We start from the raw sequence: 22201 nt of genomic DNA on the forward strand, positions 1-22201 counted from the left end.
AATGCTGTTTTGGGCAAATAAACTCAGGTTCTGCTGAAAAGAAGTAGAAACACATTTTTATTACTGTATGGTGAAATCCACCCTATAGTGTGTGTGTGTGTGTGTGTGTGTGCGTGTGCGTGTGTATGTATGTATGTGTGTATGTACCCCACACAAAATTGTTGGCAACATGCACAGTATACACAGTGCTTACGTTATCATAGAACACACTATTCTGTGGGAGTGGAAATATCATTCAACTGACGATATGGGCAATTCAGCTTTGAAAACACCGGCAGTGAATGATTATTTTTTTAGGGGCAGCAACATGGCACATTGGAAGGAAACCTGTCTATTTTCTGACTGGACTACTGTAGGTTCTATCCCCTGGTTTGCTATGCCATGAAGGGTTTTCATTTGTCCAAAAACCTTTATAGCAGTTCAAGATGAGAATAAAGCAAAACATGCTATGGCATGACAGAACTTGTCAGTGTCATATTTCCATCATAATGGCCCCAATTCTTGTCTCATCAAAGCCCCTCGCTTGCCCACTCTGCCGCCATCATCCTTCCCACTCCATTATTTTTACAGCATTCTGTAAAAATGTCACCATGGATACGGCTGGTGGTGGCAGAGGGCGGGCGGGTGGGTGTTGGTGGATATGAATAGCTCCTCTCTCCAAGACGCATCTTGGTTGCCATCATGGTTGCTATGGAAGCAGGGTCCCCCTAGATTGTCTTGATATTCCCTCAGCGGCTGTTGTGACAATGAATTCATTTATTTTTAATTTTATTTTTTTTCATATCCATGAACACATTGACAAAAATAATCATGACATCCATGCTGACTACATATTTGCTGTCCCAACAGGTTACTTCATCTATGATCTGTTGGACATGCTGACATACCAGAAGTTTAGTCAGTGCTGGGAGCTGGCCTTGCATCATATTGTAGTAAGTCTTCAAACACAATAAGCTTTTAAGCTCTGCTTTAAGTTGGGTTGCATGAAGGGCAACCTGAGATTTGTAATCTAGCTCTATGCAACAATACTATAAATAAAACACATGGAGGTAGTCGTACCAAAAGTTCGGCGAAGTCATAAGCTGTAGACGAGACCAAGACAAAATACCTGTCTTTCTTGTCTTGTTACAAAGAACAAGTGAGGGAGGTACAAAGTGACAATCATTGTGAAATGAAACAACCCGCAGGCACTTTTATGCTTGAACAAATTCAAGCTCTCACTCTTTTGCCAGCACGTCACCATGAACAGGTTGGATCACCTTAGCATTCCCCTGTCATGCTGGAAAACATAATGGGGAGGTAAGAAGTTATACAAAATAGGGAAATGACCTCAAATGACATCTCATTTATAAGAAGGAATTTATAGCCAAAATAATTGATAACCTCGTGTTATAACAATGACTAATAAGATGCACCCACCCTTTTTTTTATGAAGTGATGAAAATGACCCTTTTATGGAGTTGTATTTTGGACTCATACTCTAGACTTTTTCATATACAGTACCTCACAGCCTCCAATATGTGATTGATTTAATCTTAGCGAGTACATTTCATTTTTATGTATCCTGAAAAGAAGGGGGGGAAAAGTTGGCAGTTTATCTCTGAAAGTATTTTGAGACCAATGGGCTTACTATAGTTTTTGCATGACGTCAAGAAAAAGAAAATGAAGTACTTAATGTTCAACCTTAAAGACTGTGAACAGTGATCATACGAGCTTCTCACTTAAAAAAAAAAAAAAAAGTTAAGTATTATTCCATGTATCACTTTGGATACCAGTTTGGAAATTTTAGCAGTGATTTGTTAAAAAACAACAACAAAAAAACACTTTAACAGCATATCGGTAAAGTAAAACTTTACCTTATTTGCGTGTGTTATAATGACTCATCTGCGACCTCAAAGGAATTGGTAAGTGTTACGTTTCAGGAAACAGTTTTTGTTTACTGGCCGCCGGTTTACAAAAAGAACCTGTTATTGATTCCTGCCCCTAGTCCCAAATAATATCCTGACATAACAAATGCAGATCTTTTTCTTCATGTTTTTAAAGTGCACTATTCTGAAAGGCTTGTGGTAACAGGCTTCAGCAGCATCTCAGTGTTGGGTTAAAAGACGCTTGCTTATTCCATTTCCTTCCCTCCCCATCTGCAAGGCAATGAATAGAGGCTTTGGTTGTGCCAGCTGGCTGCAGATTGTCACCAGAGCAATAAAGGGATGGGACTTTGCTTTCATTCAAATGTTACCGCCCCCCAACTTATTCACATTTGCTCCCATTTTTCATTCTATAAAACCAGCTTAAGCTTTTAGGCTTTCTTCTCCTCACTCTTTTCCTCCAGCGATACTGTTGCAACTGAATATATTCAACGTCAGTAAGCTAACGTAAACCAGAGAAAGATGAAAGATTTTCAATATTTGTGCAGTTAAGTTAAATTTGAACTGCAAGCGCAACTGCACACTTTGTATGATATCCTGGGAGAATCATCTGTGCGTTAATGTTAATTTGGGTTCCTTTTACGAAGCCTGAAAACATGGACATGATCACAGAAATTAAATGAACGCCGCACAAATATATTATCGTACCGCTGTCTTTATTTTAAATTCAGCAGTTGTTTTCACATATGTACTTGCTCCATCCAATACAAGTAGAAATAACCTACATTAGTCTTGACAGTTGCCGTTGTCTTGAGCATTTGCAAGACTCCGTGTGGTGAGAGTGGTTAATTCCTGATCTTTCATGCCAGGACAAATACTCAATTGGAAAAAAAAAATGCTTAGGATCATTTTACCCCTTCCGATTGACTGGAGGGGAGGGATACTGCATTTTATTGCTACTTGAGACCTCTGAGGCTATTCCACAATGCTTCGTTTGGATTACCATGTCTGGCTATCTTATTGATTCATTCATTCATTCATTCATTCATTCTGGCAAAAAAACAGGCTGCTCCCAATTTTACAGTGATTTCAAAAGCATTTGCTTTAAATAGGCGGATCACCCGTGACCTCAGTGTGTGGTGGCAAGTATATTTAGGTACTTGGCATAAGGGCAAATCCAATTACTCATCGGTTTAGACGTCTATAATGCTTTTCTGTCACCATAACTTACTTTTCAGTTTAAAGGTCATCTTCTTTTCCTGTTTGCCATCTTGGATGTTCTTATGTGACGTTATCCTGAGGGGGGAAAAAAAAAACAGAACAACAACTACATACTTGTGGAGTGTGGATGCTAACGACTCACAAGATATGATGAAGTCTTGCATGATGTCATGCTTGTTTTTTGTGACTTTAGAGGCTTACTTTTCAGAAAATTTTGGTTGAACACATCTGTTGAGAGTGCAGCGACGTTATATTTTTGGAGTTCCACTCTATTTACTTTGGCTTCTTTAGGACTCCAACCTTTATTACTCTGTGTTATGTGTTGGCTTTCCCCCTTTACAATCCTGTAAACACTGTGCTTTATCCAATACAACCTTTCATGATATTCGTAAATAAATTCAGCACGGTGGTGTTGTAACAGATAGGGTTGTTAGATGTGTTCCAAAAATGTAAAATGTAATTTAGGTTAATTTTAAGATTCCAAAGTGGTTGTTTGTGCGCTGCAATTGACTTTGGTCATTAGTCCAAGTTGTACTGTGCTTCTTGCCCAATGTGCATTGGGGTAGGCCAAGATCGGATAAGTAGGATGGTTTCATGAGGAACAAAGTGGGCTGATGCAATTTTCAAATTTTCCCAAATGTACATCCAAACAAATTTCGGTGAAATTTTCCAGGAAACAAAAACCATTTCCACAGAAATAAAACCACTGTCCCTTCATCTCAGTAGGTCATCTCTCACTGTCTTGTGGAGTCCGCACATTGGTGATTCTTAGTCATGGTTATACAAGGGGGACTTCCACAGGAATGGGCAAACATTTTAATGCCGATGTGTTCTTCTAGCATGTGGGTTTGTACAAGTTAGAGCTCTGTCTTTGAACCATGTTTGTCTCCAGAAATTTGTTTCATCCTGCTCTTATTAGGCAAAAGTTAATTTTCTTGCGAGAGTGATTCAGCACACACCCCTCAAACAGATTAGATGCGAGCAGTGTTTTAGCTATTCGAGGGCCAGTCACTGTACACACAAAAAAATCAACTCTGCTTTCCATTTCTCTCAGTCTTTGGAATAAATTCTTAACCAGAAGAATTGTGGTATAGCCGGTATTTATTTTCTGTTTCTTTCAGACAAAATTCACAGAATTAAGACAGTTATTCTCTGTTCCTACTGCATTGAGAAAATTAGATGTGACAACTAGTGATGAGATGAAACACAAATCCTATGAGACGCGATGTCTCTTGAGATTGAGTCAACAAGAGCGTGAGGGGATTTTTTTTTCTAAATTTATATTATAAAATAATGCCGGATATAAATGTTCCAGTTTTCAAAATGTTATATATTCACTGTGCAGACTTTAATACAATTAATGCTCAAGAATGTAAATGTGAATAAAAAAGGAGTCACCCGTGGATCCCGCATACTGCATCTACAGTTATCTAAACCAGGGGTTCTCACACCTTTTGGAATCAGGGACAAATTTTTGGAAAACAAAATTTCTAAGGACCCACATTGCAAATGTTTGTGAAAACAAAAAATACCAAAAACTAAACCAAACATAGGTAATCCTTTTATTCACCAACAGATTCAATTTAACATGTGTATTTACAATAAACATGTATATTTTTTGTTAACTAAAGTCCTGATATTTTCCACCCTACACCTTCACTGTGCCTCAACACAGAGTGAAGCTGGAAGCACCTTTCAAATAATGAGGGAAAGAATGTGGACATTTTTGTGTGCTAAACAATGTGATTGATGTGTTTATTTCTCAACTGTCTCATCCCTTTAGTGTGGAACCCCTCGGGTCCCCACTCATTTTCTGTGTGTTGACCCAGGCATGAGGACAGACATCTGGTGTCCACTTGAACCTCAGTCTCCCTCGTGAAATAAACACACCCAACACCAAACCTTCAGCTTCCTGAGTGGCGTTCCACAAATACGTGCACCCCCCTCCTAACATTTCTGAGTTGTAACCCTACTCCATATTTTACCCACAGTGCTTGCTGGCTGCCCCCGCATCCTTGCACGCCTTCAAAAGGTCTTACACCATCCCCCAATATTCACCACTCTCTGCACCTTGGACCGCCCCCCCATATGGCTACAAACCAATAGCTGCGCTCTGTATTGTAATAGGTTTTTCTCTGGCGTTCCCACTATCATTGAGGAATTTCATTGAAAAACGGCCTGCGGGGTCATTTGCGAGCCACACAAACATCTGATGGGAAAATACCAGAAATGTCTGACAAAAAGGTAGCAAACCATCATCATGTTTGACAAGGTGAATGACTTCAGCAAGACCACCTTATTGTCAGCATTGTTGTCGCTTTTTGGCTCTTAACATTTTAGATTACAATAGTAGTAAGATTAATTTTATGCTCATCTGAGAGTGTATATTTAAAAAAAGTAGAGTATAACTTGTCTGCAGTAAGGCTTTTCTGACAGACACACTTGTCAAATAAGCTTGATCACAAAGTGATGCATTGTTTTTACATCCTAATATTACAGTGGTTAATGTATCTACTGTTGTGTTACCAGCATTAAAACAGACAGACAAGAAATAGCCTGGTGTTAATTTAGGCAGTATCATTGCGATACTCTTAGTAAGTCGATTGATCCAAATTTGAATCCTGGCTGTACTCACTTCATGCATATGAATTAGAATGTGTTAATATCTTGGGTTAAACAGTTTACTGTACTCATTTCCACATTACAGTAGTGTTTTGCATTAATATATACGTAGCAACATATTTGTCTGAAAACGTTAAGTTTTTACACAAAATCAGCAATTTCTATTGCATACAATATCACTGTTGATGTGATATAACATTTAGTAATGTTCCCACTGTCACACACAATAATTTTGGAACAAATTGGTTTATTGACGTACAACTACAACAATGTAACTTATAAGAGATCACCAGAAGTTGTTTCTAACCCGCAACTGGAACTTGATTTTGTGTTCACTGATGAATGCATAAAATTATTGCTTTCCACATGTGTGCTGAGCAGTGCTGTCAGTTAGGTCCACGGCAAAAACGGATTGGGTTCTTCCTTGGCGCAAGTGGCACCTGTTCGATTTTGGTTTTGTAGTTTTATCATGCTTTGAATACAAGGTTTGCGATACTATCCTGCACATAGGTAGGAGTGGTTATCGCTGACACTCTCATGATTCAATTCAATTCAGATTTTTGGGTCCATGATTAGATTCAGATTAGATTTTTTTTTCAAACTTTTAATTTTGCAACAATGGATTTTCATTCAAAACTGTTTTGTTTTCAAAATTATTTGATTGACAATGATTTCTGCTTCATTCTACATGCTATAGCCACTAAACAAAAATCCATGATCTGCTCCAGTCTGCTTTGTAAGAGAGAATGACAAATGGAGACAAAGTCTCATTTTATTTACATTTATTCATTTTTGAATTGTAACAAAAGTGTCTTTTTTCACAAAAACAGCATCTGAACCTCACCGGAGACTTGTGCCAGATTGTTCAATGACAGTGTAATGGACTAATGATTTCTTAGTCATCAACATTTATTAAAATGAATCATAGTAAACAGAAATCTTTTTGTTTTTTTTTGCACAGCTTTTCTAATTGGTGTTGTACATTTCAAGATGCGTTAAGCGCTTGCAGGGTGTATATTGTCTCCCAGAGACATAATCTAACAAACACATGTATTGTATATACTCACAAAAGAACCAATGAAATACAATTGTTATATTGTTACACATTTGCAGTTGTGGAGTCAGTTGGAATTGGAATACAAGTTAGCAAAATGAAAAACAGAACCGGGTCTCTTCATGTTAGTTTCACCATACAGAACTTAGCTAGCCAGTCTTGTTTATCTTTAAGAGGCCTAGGATGGGTCACACCGTCCAACAAGTATGCGCCATGCATACCAAACAGGCTGCAGAGCAGTAAAGCTAAGCATCAACTAATTCAATGAAAGAAGTGGTATTTATTTACAGTTGATGCATGAGTGTGTTTGCGAAGGCTTTTCTTCACTTAAAGCTATGCTGACAGGCTAGGTGAGGCAACCGCACCCTGTTTCATGGCTCGAATCATAATTCCATATCAGCAGGGTAGAACTGTGCTCTGCTGAGTTCTATTCTAGTGCTCTTTGAATTTTGTGTATTTATTACAAGTATTAAGGCTCCACTGTAACATTTCCTCAACAAGATCATTATGATGAAATATGCTGAATGATCTTGTTACGGCTCAGCCAGTGACTTCCATCAAAATATTTCCATGACTTCAACGTGACCTAAAGTCAGCCGATAGCTGTTAACTCAAGTCACATGATAACGGCCATGGCCACCCCCACTCGAAAGAGATGTGTGTGTTTTGAAACGTTCATCTCTGGTTTAATCATTACTGTTTCTAAGGAGAGGCTGCTTGGTTGCCATCTCTTTATTGGGCTTCCTCTTTGTTCCCTCTCATTTTTTTCCTTATGACCTCTCAAGGAAGCAAGTAAACACAAGCTCTTCCCCACATTTTAAGCCTTAAGTTTAAAGCAGAGCTCTCTAAGTCATTATAAGCTCAGGGGCTGCTCGGAGCAAAATCTAGTCTCAAGTCGGCCTGACTGGTAAAATAATGGTATCTTAACGTAAAAACAAAGTCACTTATATGTTGATTTTTGCAATATGCGATGACATGCAATTCCCAGCAAACAGCAGGGGAATAAACTGTGTATACCCATCCATCCATTCATTTTCTTTAGCTGATCCTCACCAGCTGGTTCGCTGGTGCCAAGGTGAACATGCAAACTCCACACGGGAAGCCTAGGGCAAGCTGGAATTAAACCTGGGACTTCTGAAGCGTGAGGCAGACGTGCTAACCAATCCTCCATCGTCTCGCCCATCTGTAAATATACTGTTGGTAAAATAAAAATAAATAAAGTATACGTACTTTTCGGTCCTCCATCCAGTATTTCCCTATACAAGATGTTTCCCTAAATTGCATGAAATGAATGTAAATTTTCTATTATCTTTTTTCCATTTGCTGTTTAAACATGTATTTTAGAACACATAAGATGAGCAAAAATTAATTTAGTAAGTAAAAATAACTAGACAAATACAAAAATATCTAAATAACTAAATACAACGAAACCCAAATGCCAGTGTAAGAAAAATGCCCCAATTAAAATTTGTGGTTGTACAACTTTTTTTCAAGTAGTACAATGAAGTACAATGAAAATACACCAAATGAAATGGTGCTGTAGCGTCACTTCTTGGATACTGGGTGGCACCCATGTAATGACATACATAACAGAAGAAGTTGAAAACCCATGAAGAAGTCATAATGTCGCATCAAATACGGAAGTAATGTGTGCTAGCTGCTGAGCATTGAATAAATTATATTTAAGAAAAATTACAAGACTGATTGCTTATAATGTAATATAAACTCCGACTAAAGCCGAATGTCTAGTAGAGGCTTGGATGTTGGCCCCCAACCATTGTGAATCTCTTCGGGGTGATCAAAGGAGTTTACCTGTCCTGAGCAGTAGCGCGACAAAATTAGATGCTAATGCTAACTTGCACAGTAGTGTAGTGTTCCAGAAAGCTATTTTACACAAGAATGGCAACTGGTCACCTCCGCTTGCAAGTTGCACTGCTCATCTAGACATTGTTTGTAAAGAGTTTTTGTCGATTGATTATTGACAGGGGGCGACTTGGTGGAGCAGTGGTTAGCACGTCTGCCTAACAGTTCAGGGACTGGAGTTCAAATCCACCTCATTCCGGCATACCTGTGTGGAGTTTGCATGTTCTCCCCAAACCTGCGTGCATTCTCTGCGGGCACTCCGGCACATACTCAATTGGCCCGGTTGCATTTGAAAAAATCAGATGTGTCTTTCACACTGCCATAAAATGATCAGATACAGGTCGCATAGAGGCAAAAATATCTGAAATGAGTCACTGTGGGCTGCAGTGTGAACCTAGCTTAACAGATTGTGAAAAAAAACCCATCAATAATGGCAGAAAATTGGCCGCATTCCAGACAAAAATGAGCACCATGTTAGCACTTAGTTTGGCCTAATCTTATTTTATGTGCAGCTTCTTTTTTTCCGCTTCTCTTCTGGGAGCTTTGTTCAGGAGAATGCCGTCGTATATTTGGAATGTTCTAGTCTGATCCTGTGTGAAGCCCCAACACGGGGTTTATGTGAATGCTCAGACACATCAAAAATGAGAGGGAACATTGATTGTCACATGTGCTAAATTGACAACATTTGCCAGAAATACCTGTAGTTCCTTCAGTGTTGCCGTTGGCTTCTTGGCAGGATGGCTCAACAGTTTACTTCATGTCTTTTAATCATTTCTGGAGGGTGTCCAGTTCTTGGTGATGCCACTCTTGTGCCAACTTTTTTTTTTTTTTTTTCCATCAATTGTCTTCATGCTCTTTGTCCGCTTTGGCAATCCTGGTTCCTACATCAGCGAACCGGAAGTTAAACAAACTCAGCGATGGGGCAGCCTGAGCCGACACATCATCCGTAGGAGAAGTTTATTGTTTTTTTTATTTTAGTATAGGCCTAACATTTAAAGACATCAAATCAAGAGGTATTGATCGTGAAAGTGCGAATATGGCACTGTCTTGCCAATTTGACTTAAGTAGCCATCGCGGCGAGAAAGCCCTCTCGCCCTAAATATTCTTTTCAGATATTCCTCACTTATGTCAAAGCCATGTCTACGTGCAAGAACGGATTTGATGTTCGTATACGTTAGGCCAATACTAAAATAAAAAACAATAAACTTCTCCCACGGATGATGTGTCTGCTCAGGCTGCTCCATCGCTGTGTTAGTTTAGCTTCCGGTTCACTGATGTAGGAACTAGGATTGCGAGCTCTCGCAATACTTATTGCGGGATCCTGTAATACTATTTTACAAAATTATTGCGAGAGCTCGCAAAAGTATTGCGAGATCTGGCAATATTTTTTTTTCTCCATGTCCCTTTAGGGGCTCCGTAACTTTGCACACCTGAGGAAACACATAACTGCTGGGTTTTTTTTTTCTTCTCACTATAAAATGTTTCTTTTTTTATTTTTATTTTGTTTTAATGAGTGCTGTAATGTTGTATTTTGGGCTCTTATTTATATCACAAACACTTAAAGAATGCAAATTATGGAAGGTTTACCCCACTTTTCCACATTGGCGCAACTAGCACAGAGCAGCTATCTGGAAAAAGCCTGAAATATGTAAAAAAAAACATTCTTGGAAAGTCTTTCCATTGTTTGTGCGAGTGATGTGTCTTTATGAGATACAGTACATATATATATTTTTTTATGTTCTTTATCTGGGTCAACATACACTGTCCTGTCTTATCTTTTAGTGCTAAAGGTCGCAAGCATTCAAGTCACTTTAACTTGTTGGACCTGTGATGATTGTTCGGTTGTTTTCTTAGGTTTGGTTACGTCTTCATCCCTCCCGTGTAGCTGTTCTGCTCGTGTTTAGTTCATTTCATTGCTACTAATGTTTCCTGCTTGAAGTTGAAAACATAAGGCAGTCTCGCGGCAGTTTGTCTAGACAACATTTAATTGAGCCCACAGGGAGAGAAAACACAGTGGCTTTGCCTGAAACACCATTTTGTATTGAAAGATTTTCTTCTGCCTTAAAGTTGAGTGCAAAGACATTTCTCAGTGTGACAAGATATTGTTTTTCCATTTTAAACTAAAAGCACAAGAATAGTTATGTTAAAAAATATTAGAAAATATCTGTTTTTTGATTGTACTGTGGTATTTACAATATTTATTATACCCCAGCAGAGTTCTGTCAAATATGCTGTCCCGCTTCATCATTTGGATGTTAAAGTCATATATTGTTCCATTTCTTTTCAATCTTTTTAACCATTAATGTGTGTTTTGTTCCTTGATTAATTTTCTGTTGCCACTATTTTCCCACTCATGCAATTAATTGCATGTATAAAGGGGTTGTTCAAAATGGACCATCGGCAGATTTAACTTCTTCATATTCCATTATTTTGCTCTTTTATAAGCCTTTATTAAGTAAAAGCTCTGAAACATCTCCACATTTTTTTAATTTCACCGAAGCCTTGATGCTCTCAAACATCTGTCTGGCTGCAACACTGCTTTTTCTCTCTGACTCTTCATTTATTTGTTTCACTGTTGTCAAGTAAGTTGTGCCATGTGATGTTCTAGCAAATGCTAAAGTTCTCCAAAATATCCAAGAGTTTCCAGGAGCATTTTGAGAATTACCGGGATTCCCCTTCTGTCAGGGAAACCAACGGGCATGACAGAAATTGGCCCTTTTCCCAATGAATAACTTACAGACCTCATTGAAGCTTACCAAGATTTTCTAAGAAGTTGCATTTACATTTTCTGCTTTGCATTTTTCTTCCTTCTCTACTCTTTTCATGGAGACTTGGTATTAATGACATCTTCAAGCACTTCCACAATGCAATGGCTCTGATAGCCAATTGTCTATCACTGTTTAACTACCAAGATTAAGGATGGGAGATTGTGAATGTTTGCTGACACTTTGGATAACCGCCATAACCATAAAAGAAGGATAATCACCATCATGCTATAAACCAATTGATATGCTTCCAGAGTTTGTATGACTTCAAAGTTGCGTGTATGTATACTGTAGATATACATGTAGGTATATCCATCAGGTATATGTGCGTGGTGTGTGTGTGTGTGTGAGACTATCGATCGATCGATCGAATCTATCTATCTATCTATCTATCTATCTATCTATCTATCTATCTATCTATCTATCTATCTATCTATCTATCTATCTATCTATCTATCTATCTATCTATCTATCTATCTATCTATCTATCTATCTATCTATCTATTACCTACCTACCTACACAGTTTTAAATATGTGTGTGTATGTATGTATGTGTATATATATAATATATATATATATATTTCTTATTTACATATTACTTTATTTTCCACTCATTTACTACGATTTAAATCGATTTAATGTGTCAGGATTGAAAGCTCGATTGGAGAGAGTGAGCCACTCACTCAGGTGGAATCGTGAGACTGCTGGCAATGATAATGCAATAACAAAAAAACTCAGCCCCTCTTTAATTTACTTTTATTATTTTTTTCACCATATGTTAAAAAAGGCGAATTGAGCTTTAGATCCTGCTGTGTGTACTTTGACAACTGGCATCTGTTATGTAGGTAGAGGTTGAGCTTTAAGTCTGCTTATTTACTTCTAGCTTGAGCATAGTCCTTTTAGTTTTTAAGAATATGTTGATCTAATTTCCCCTTTGTTATTTTAATTCACTGTTTCTGTTGACACAGTCATGTTGCCTTTGCTGCGTAACTTCTCATTTGTATTTTTCTCTAACTGCACTCAACAACGTTAGTCATGAAAACTATTCTCAGGGCTGACACCAATCTTCCAGCAAGCACGCTTGAAGTGGCCTGGTTTTAGCCACACCCATTTTCCTAACCATCTCATTGCGTTTCCACTTACACATCATTTGAAACTGTTGCAGTATAAAGAGAGATAAAGTACAGAAAATACCCGACAACATAACAAAGAACACCACATCAGCTGGTGGCCGCCGATGTTTTTTGTTAAAAAAAAAGACCACCTCATCAATGTGGCTTTTGTTTAGTGCCTCAGCAGTTTTGCGCGCTATACAAATGACTCTTTCACCTTTGATTGTTACTTTGCTGCGGCAATTTGTTTGTCATCATTTTCATCTAATCCAGAGAGTGTAAAGTTTGAATGTGTATTGTTAGGTTGTGTAAAAGAATCAGAAATGAGGTCACTCCTTGACTGTAAATCATCATTATAACATTTGAGTCATTGTGTATAATCTTTTTTTTTTTTTTTGCATGGGCTGCCAGTATTTTTTTCTTTTTCAATTTTATTCTTTTTGTGTTTATTTGGTGAAAATGGACAGCAAATATTTTTGTGATTTCTTATGCAGTCATGGAAAACGCGACGTCCAAGACTACTTCAGTTTGTTGTTCATTTTAAACCAAAGGTACATTTATTTGACAATTCAAGTGTTGACATCTGGCCATTTCCCCCGGAATTTTTCAACTTCTAATTAAACTTCAGCTACTACATCAATAGCTATGACATTGTACTGCCAAAAACAGTCACTGTAGGCAGTCTGTGTGCTCATCATGTGACACACCTTTGCTGGTTACCTGATACAGTAATTGTAGAACAGTTATCCCTTCTCCTCTTCATGCCTGGGCTGTACGTAGTCGGGATCACGGTGAGCTGCAATTGCCCTACGAGTAGGCGCCCGGACGTCTGACTACAGTAGGGAGAAGCAAATAGCTGACCAAACATGATTAAAAAGCAGAGTTTACACTTTCAAATTCCAATTTATTACAAAAGGTAAGAGGATCACAACGCTTTCCTCCATGTCACCTCTTTCAGTTGCACGTGTGGGATTGACACAGGGAACTTCCTCATCTAGGCCAGTTCTCAACTAACTGGCTTGGCAATCTGTCAATAAGTTCATGAGTCACTCCTACAAGACGCGGGCTTTCCTACAAGACACATGATTGACTCCCAGCACGACAATCGACCAATGAGGGCAGGAGTTGTAACCCACTCTCGCTCAGAAGTTGAAATCCACTCCTTATTGGGACCCGTGTCGTGTAGGAGTGCCCCTTGACGTGGTTGACAGATTGCCCGGACAGTCTGTTGAGAACAGTACAAGTTTTTTTGTTTTTTGTTTTTTTTTCATTGCAGAGGAGGTTCTCAGAGTCAATCACACACAAGCAGCTTAAAGAGATCGCAAGGAAGGAAGGAAAGCTTTGGGATCCTCTTACCTTTTGTAATAAATTGGAATTTCCAGCGTAAACTTGCTTCACTCTAGTTAGACATCCAAGCACCTACTTATAGGGCAACTGTGGTTCACGGTGATCCCGTCTATGTACAGCCAAGACATGGAAAAAGTACAGTTACTGTAAAAGGGTTATTATTTACAGGATTTAAGTAAATATGTGTACTGAGGTAATCCATCCATCCATCCATTTTCTAGAGCCGCTTATCCCCACAGGGGTCGCAGGCTTGCTGGCGCCTACCTCAGCTGGCTCAACATGCAAACTCCACACAGGAATCTCGGAACCAGGTGGATTTGAACTGTGCGGCGGACGTGCTATTCACTGTGCTACCGAGCCGCGTACTGAATCCAGTGCCCGGAGAGAACCCAAGCATCCTCAGGGAGAACATGCAAACTCCACACTGGAAAACAGCTGGATTCGAACTCTGGTTCCTTTAACTGTGTTGCGGACGTGCTATTCACTTCCCGTCCGAGTTGCCCATCTGTCTTAAATACGTAAAATATAAATACTTTTCACATTAAAAAAACAAAACAAAAAACAGGTATCCAGATACACATGCATGAAACCACGGGTGGGGGAGGGGGGGGCAAAGCTACTTCGCGTTTTTTCACTTATTGCAGGGGATTACGGTCCCAAATAACCTTGAAAAACGAGGGATTATCATATTAAATAGAAATAGATTAAATCTGAATAGAAATAGATTTCATTTGTTTGGGCCAATTCGCCTTTGCTGAGGTAGACCCCCAGCTAGGAGCGAACACACCGAACCGGGAGACTGCAAAAGAACTTCCCCAAGAAATAATTGACGTCAGGAGGATTCAGTCACCCTGGAGTCCATTCAGTGTAATGGGATTGAATGCATTGGTGCAAACTGTCCTCTTTAAAAGACACACACTGTTCAACTGTCAGAGAACATTGCCAGAAACAAACATTGTCACTCACAAAAAACTGCCAGGAGACCTATTATCGAAGAACTAATAAGAAGTATTCAACCTGGTGGAAGGGGGTCAGAAAAGTAGCAATAAAAGTAATAATGCCAAGATAAGGCAGTTTATAAATAACATGACGAGAAATAACAGATACCGTAAATTCACAAGAAATCAATTGCTGACTGAAGTATATAATCTATTCGAATTCATTCACTTCTAATTAGTAATGTTTTATTAGCAGGAGCGTAGGATTTTTTTTTTGTTCTTGGAGGCGGGGTGCAAGCGACGATATTTGACAAAGCTGTCATTTTGCATGGAGGATGGACTGACTCAGTAACACCAAGATCCAAAACAGGATATGTGTTCTTGGAAACTATAGGAATGAACTTTTACCAGCTTTTGCATCATGCTTTCCTCAAGACTAGTAAGATTTTGTCCTCAGTTTATAACTATTTCCCAAGATTGTTGTCAAGGTTACAAAAACACAATTGTGAGGGTATTTTACAGTCGGACAAATGTACCACCAAGTTGAAATGACTGTTTAGCACAGGGGTCTCAAACTCCAGTCCTCAAGGGCCGCAAACCTGCATGTTTTCCATACTACTCTCTTAAACACACCTGATTCAAATTTTCAAGCTCCTCCAGAGCTTGCTGATGAGCTAATAATTTGATTCAGGTGAGTTAATGACAGAAGCATCAAAAACATGCAGGATTGCGGCCCCCGAGGACGGGAGTTTGAGACCCCTGGTTTAGCACCAAGTTTTATACTGTACAGTGGTTGCACTCAATAGCTTTGTTAGGAGACATGTAAAAATTTTAACCAAATCCATCCAGTAGTTCCTAAAAAATAGTCCCTGTTGCCATGGCGAACAAAGCTGATATTTTAAAATTGTCTACAATTTTTCAAATTACAATATAGTTTCATATAGTGTGTCAACATTTGAATAGCAATTCGCATCATAATTTTCAAAAGCCCATCCCTTAAAAATCTTGTGTCAACGTATGCTATTTAGGGCCTTTAAATTAATATTTTCTCAAGAAACAAGTTCACGATTGACTTCAGCATGGCTAAGTAAGACATTAGCAAAAATGCTTGTTGTTTCTTTCTTTTTTTCATTTATTAATGTATTTATATATTTTTGTATTATTTAGTTTAATATTTTATTTTTTATGGTGTTTAGGTTTTATTTTAAGTTTAATGTATACATTTTGGCAAATTTGATATTTTAGTCTTAATTAGCATTTCGCGGGCCACATAAAGTGATGTGGCGGGCCAGATCCGGCCTCCGAGCCTCGAATTTGACCCCTGTGCTCCAGATTAAACCATTTATTGTCAATACACAATAAAATTGTAATGAAAATAATCAGGCCTGTACCAGAACGTTTTCCCCAAAATAGAGGGACAAATAACATTTTAGTACAGTCATTTGCAAAAGTGATGGCACGATGAGCACTGAAGTTTTCACTGGTTGCATGTGAACAGCATTGTGTCTTCTTAATCTGGTCCCATGGCGCCAATTTGTCACACTGTTTGTTCACTTGCCTCCCATTGAACTGGAATGGCAAGTGGGTGGGTTCAAACATCGGATGTTATGGTTGAAGTAGCGCTTGCCACAGGTCATGAGGGCTCTTTTTGTTGAGCTCCTTGCGCTCTCGATGCTGCCACCTTGTGGGGATTTGTTAGTAGTCGTTCAACAGACTTTTATAACGGCTGCTCAGCAAAGGTGTGTTGACCTGCTCTAAATTGACTAGATCCTGCCACATTGAACTACATTACTATATCTTCAGAACTCTTTAATACCTTGATGTATTATAAAAACCCACATCTTACTGACAAATAGTAATATTTAAAGATTCTGTACTCCCTTTTATATGTGACGTAGGTTAAACCTTTTAATAATGAAGAACAAAAGTGCACTCTGGCTTAGCTTTGGTTTTCCACCGCATTTTTTAATTGACTTCATTCATGTGTTTTGTGTGTGTGTGATTATTTTATGGATGCTAATGTTGGATGCTATTAACTGTAGCAGGCAGCACCAGCTTGTACAGGATTTCAGTCTATGAACGCTATAAACTTGCAATGCAAAGCGTATGGGTGCCCCAATAATAAGCGGAAAGACAAGCACTATTTTTCCCTACCTAACCAAAAAAAATTCATCACAGAAGAGTGGCATAGTATGGGTATCGGACACTCCATGAAAACCTACTCAGGTTAAACTGGTACAGGCAGAATAGACACATTTATCGGGCAGTATCTAATAGCGATGGGAAGAGATCTGTTTATTTGTTTTATTTTATTTTGTTTTTAAAGCTTTTTGGGCCGCAAGTGTAGTGAACGAGTTGCAGCTGCTGTCTGTCATCTACTTCGTTATGGGGAAGCACGCCAAATTCAGCCAAGCGCGACAAGACCAGTCAATGCTTCAAAATAAACAAGATTTTAACTAGTAGTATATGATACAAATAGCTTTGGTTTGGTTTATTTTGACATTTTTCCTGAAGTCCTGAACTTCCTCCTGAACACTCGACTTGATCATTTCAGGAAATGGCCCTGTCAACGACCTGTCACATCTGTTTCCAAAATGGCCGTCCTTTAAAACTAACTAGAGTGATTTTGGGCGAACTGTTTTGGCAAATACAGGATGAGACACCAAAATTAGAACATCACCTATTTATCAAACTTTAAAATATTGCTTTACCCATCAAGACCTCAATTTGGGATCTCGGGAGGTGCGCTTTAATGCTCAACAACATAAGCAGACCAAAAAAAAGCCTCATTGTGAAGCGAGCGTTAAGAGTTTGTGGTGTCATCATGGAAAGTATTCAACTCAAGTCAATGCATACTGCATTTTATTTGGTTTGTGTCCTCCACTATAACAAGTTTCCATCCTGTGTCTCCCCCAAGGTGATCACCTGTTTCGGCCTGTCCGTGTTGACGTACCGCTACATCGGTTTCGCCGTGGTGGCCCTGTTGGTGGAGATCAACTCGGTGTTCCTCCATCTCAGGCAGATCCTGCGCTTGGCCAACCACGCCGCCAGCACTGTGTACCGGGTCAACAGCATGATCAACCTGGGCACCTATGTGGTGTTCCGTATCAACACTCTGGCCTGGATGACCCGCTGGCTGGTGCTTAACAGAGACAAAGTGCCCCTCCTGGCTTACACGCTGGGCAGCGTGGGTCTGGCCATCATGACGGTCATGAATATCATCCTGTTTTACCGCCTGCTCAGGAGTGACTTCCTGCAGAGCAGCACTCGCGAGGCTAAGAAAGAGAAGGAAGCGTAGGGAAGAAAGAGTTTGGGGGTTATATTTGGTACATTTTTTTGTTTGTTTGTTGTTGTTTGGCTTCACTGACAGCTACGTGTCTCTACTCCTTAACGTACTAGCGCTACACGGCTGCGTCACTGCACAGACCCACTGGGTGTTTCAAAATGTAGCTTATGGTGAGTGAAGTCCACACGCGCCTCCAATTTGAAGCAACACTTCACGGCGTTACCAAAATATGACCAATGGCTGTGGGTTCCTTCACCAATGAATGAATATATCAACCAAATCAAAATTTTATTCAAACTAGTTATGCAAAAGAGATGTCTTTTTTTTTTTATCTTCAAGCCACCTGCTACCTCAGAAACCTTTTAACACGTTTGCCTCTTTCAGAACGAGCATTATTAATCATTGTCAAATGTGGCATATTCAGATCCTATAAAATGATTAGTGATCTTACCATGTTTTTTTTTTTAATTTTATTTGACCCATGGACAGGAACTGAGAAGATGTTGAGTTGTAAAATTAGGTGTGACGATCTCAAATGAACACCGTGAGCTGCCCCGTTTATTTATCGAAATGTTAGACTAGCAGACAACTCTCGCTGGCTTGCCACAATCTATTCACTGCTGTGGTATTGCAATTACCAAATTGGTAAGGAAGTGCCATTCTTGCAATGACCTTGAGAGGGCAGCACATTCAGTAATTACATGAGTGGCCTAAAAAAGAGACATCTAGCGGAGGAGTGAGGGACTTGTGAGAATCCGTGCAGCTAGCAGTCCGTGTTGCCAATTTACCGACGAGTCTACAAATGACCGACGCTTGTGCAAAGGTGATGATCAGTGGGCATGCACTCCAGAGAGACAAATAGTTGAATACAAATGTGGATTTAATGAAAGAGAAGCTGTGTCTTCACTTCGCAAATCCGTAGTGTTTAAAGACCTCTGTTAATAGGAGAGTTAGTAGCCAAGTCCTGAAGTTCATGCTGGGATCAAAGCACATGTACTCTGTGAATACATTGAGCATCTGCTCTTCACAGGGGGCAGAGACTGAATGCCTGTCGCGATTAGCCAAACTATGAATGAGCGCACCCTCAATTGTGGTTTGAAATTACAGATGCCACTAGATGGCGACAAAGTATTTAAAACGGTGAGATTAAATAAACTCATGGACGCAACCTGAGTCCATGTTAATAAATTAAATGTATTGAGAATTTAATTGTCCAACACAAACCACCGTTCCTCAATACCGTCACCTTTTTGGCAATAACACAAATTCTCAGTAAGGGAATACAAACAGTAAAAGCAAATTGACTATTAGCTATTAGTATTGTGAGAAAAGCAGTGATTCCTTTCTATTGTACTGTTGACTGTGCATGAACTCCACTCATAGACTACCAACAAAACCTGATAACGTAGTTGAAAACACCAATGCTTTGAATCTAACAACAACACCCGATTTCATCAAATAGTGCTAAACTAAAAGTTTTGCCTGAGAACAAAACGGCAAATGATATTGTATTTTTGTTTTTGGGGTAAAATTGTGTATATTTGTAATTTATTAGTTCTAAAAGAATTGTTCCGTAACAGATATAATAAACTAATTGCTTAATGCATTTGAAGCTAGTAATCGTACTTATGTTTTTGTTGTTTCCAAAGTTAATATTTTATAAAACCTGCATTGCTGTTAAATGGACTAAAAAACAAATGATGCCCTTTTGACTCTGAGTCATCCATGGAAATTGTTTACATTCAACCTGAACCAGCAGTTCCAAATTCGAATAAGGAAATTGAGGCACATTTCAGTCTTTAACACAACAGCCTTATTAAAAGATCAATATACTGTGTGATTGTTTTTTTTTGTTTTTTGTTTTTTTATATAATTTTTTTTTTAGGTTTTTTTTTTTTTTTGATGAAACGTTTTGAGCAAATGTAAGGCAGTTTACTGTACCTCTTTAGACCAGTGTAATGTAACTTGTCTTATTTTCCTACAAAACACGTCTGTGAATGTGATTGCACTCTTATTGTGAAGCAATGTATTGATGATTGGCAGCCAAATTAAAATACATGATTTAAAGCTCTAGTTTTGACATTAACACTGTGAAAATGTGATGAATGTTTTAACAATTCCCAGGCATCTGATTTATTTTCAACATGCATTATGACTTCATTTAAATTGTGTTTTCAATACTTTAGTCAATCAAATACCTTTTTTGATTGACTAAATATTGTAAATATGTGAAAATGAATGACAGATCAACTTTTTGAGTTGACTACAGTGAGATGCGTTAGTTATGAATTACAAAACACATGATATCAGTATATCTGTTCACTGTAAATATCGCATTTCTTCTGACACAGATCTTTTTTTTTATCTTACACTTCAATTCATGTTAATAGCATAACATTATTTGATGTTAGAATAAAAAGAATCATTCTAAATTGTTTTGTTCTTTTTTGCTTTATATCGACAAGGGAGACAGTGCGACCAACCAAAAAAAAAATCATCTCTGGCAGATGGCTGTTTCTAGATTTTCTGGTCGTAGTGGTCGCCACAAAAAATCAACCAGAAAACAAGACATTGATTTAGAAGATATACCTTTATTAAATTATTGACATAAAATCAATAGGTACCAACACTGACACAAAACAAAACATAAAACCCACCCACTATAATAATCTTTGACAAGCCATTTGCAGTAACGACTTCAATGCTTCATGTTAAAGCACTGCTTCGCAATTATATTTGATCAAGCCCCCCCCAAGAAAGAGAATAGTTTTTGTTCCACCCCCCCACTCGATGCGCTTACTATAAATAAGATTACTATCTCTAAAAAAGTCAATCTGTATTCTTTGAAAATAAACAAACAAAAACAGCATGTTAAACACATTTTACAGCATTTATACAGGTTAAAGCTTAGTCTAAAACATAAAAACAAAAAACAAGTGCATCAACGTGCCTGAAACATAAAAAAATATATATTTCTTTATTGCAATTATACTTCACATGACAAAAACAAATCATTTTCCCTGGGGTCATCTGCACCCTCAAGTAACCACTTTTTCTAAATCACATTAATGATAAATGTGCTTTGGAAAAAAAAAAATAGTTGACAGCAATTTAAAAAGTTTAGAACTGCTGTCCCAGCATCAAATCAGGCACACCTCTCTATTTGAAAACAATTGACTTAAATACGCATTGTGGAGAAATTAGAGTTGCCGTTTACTGGTGTTACATGAATGCAGCATGAGCACTATGGTGTCACTGAGAGACCATACTTTGAAAGCTTACGCCAAGCGAGCGAGAGAGAGAGCGAACTCAAATACAATTCACCATTGGTTTCAGTGCATAATGGCGCGGAACCTACAAAATGTGGGCAAATATGTCAACACTGGTTAGGTACCTCAGGCCTACACGGACATAAAACACATGTCAATATATGTGATGGGATTACATTGGTGAAGCTTTTCCTCCTTCGCTGCCCCCATTTGAGTAGCACTCCCCATGTAATATAAACTGTGATTATTAGACCAACAAATATTGAAAAAATATATCCAGTATGTTGGTGGGTAGGACACATTTATTTACAATTTATTGAAATTCATAGTGGATTACACATTGTGACTTTAAAGGGAGCCAGGCATCTTATTTCTCTGTTAGAAATAGCCACCAGAGTTTCTGAGAAAACCTCCAACCTCCAAGCATCTGGTTTCGCAGTTTGTCCACCTTTTTTTTTAAACCTATTTCATCGGGTCAAGTCAATGAGGCCTGGTCAAGAGACACAGGTGTAGAAATCCCAGCGGATTTATGAAAGAGGGCTTTAGCAGGGATAAAAGCTTGTTCAATAAATGCCAGGCTTCAGCTTCTACAGTTTAGAGTTGTACTATTATTAGAGCTGCATTATTATTATTATTATTATTATTATTATTATTATTATTATTATTATTATTATTATTATTATTATCGACAAGATTGAATTGACTTTTCCCTTCAATCTCACCAATTTGTGACATATCTAAAAGTTATGAAGGTACATTAAGGCATTTGTTTTTTTACTGTCCCTCTCTTTCACTGTTTGGTAGTGAAGTGTATTTTGGGATGTTCATATACTTGTATTTATTTATTTAGTATGTTGTC

At 38.4% G+C, this 22201-nt stretch overlaps 1 protein-coding gene across 1 annotated transcript in view; it reads left to right on the forward strand.

The window, feature by feature from the left end:
- tlcd2 (TLC domain containing 2) overlaps positions 1–20505 on the forward strand; it is a 26947-nt gene extending 6442 nt beyond the window's left edge. The window contains exons 3-4 of the mRNA XM_088427797.1: positions 850–932; positions 17705–20505. Coding sequence (XP_088283923.1) covers positions 850–932; positions 17705–18085 — 464 coding nt within the window. The 3' untranslated portion in view covers positions 18086–20505. The remainder of the gene's footprint in view (positions 1–849; positions 933–17704) is intronic.
- The last annotated feature ends 1696 nt before the right edge of the window (positions 20506–22201 follow it).

This window comes from Hippichthys cyanospilos, chromosome 11 (genome assembly GCF_059441005.1).
Source record: "Hippichthys cyanospilos isolate Australia breed blue-spotted pipefish chromosome 11, RoL_Hcya_1.0, whole genome shotgun sequence".
Classification (NCBI taxonomy): Eukaryota; Metazoa; Chordata; class Actinopteri; order Syngnathiformes; family Syngnathidae; genus Hippichthys; species Hippichthys cyanospilos.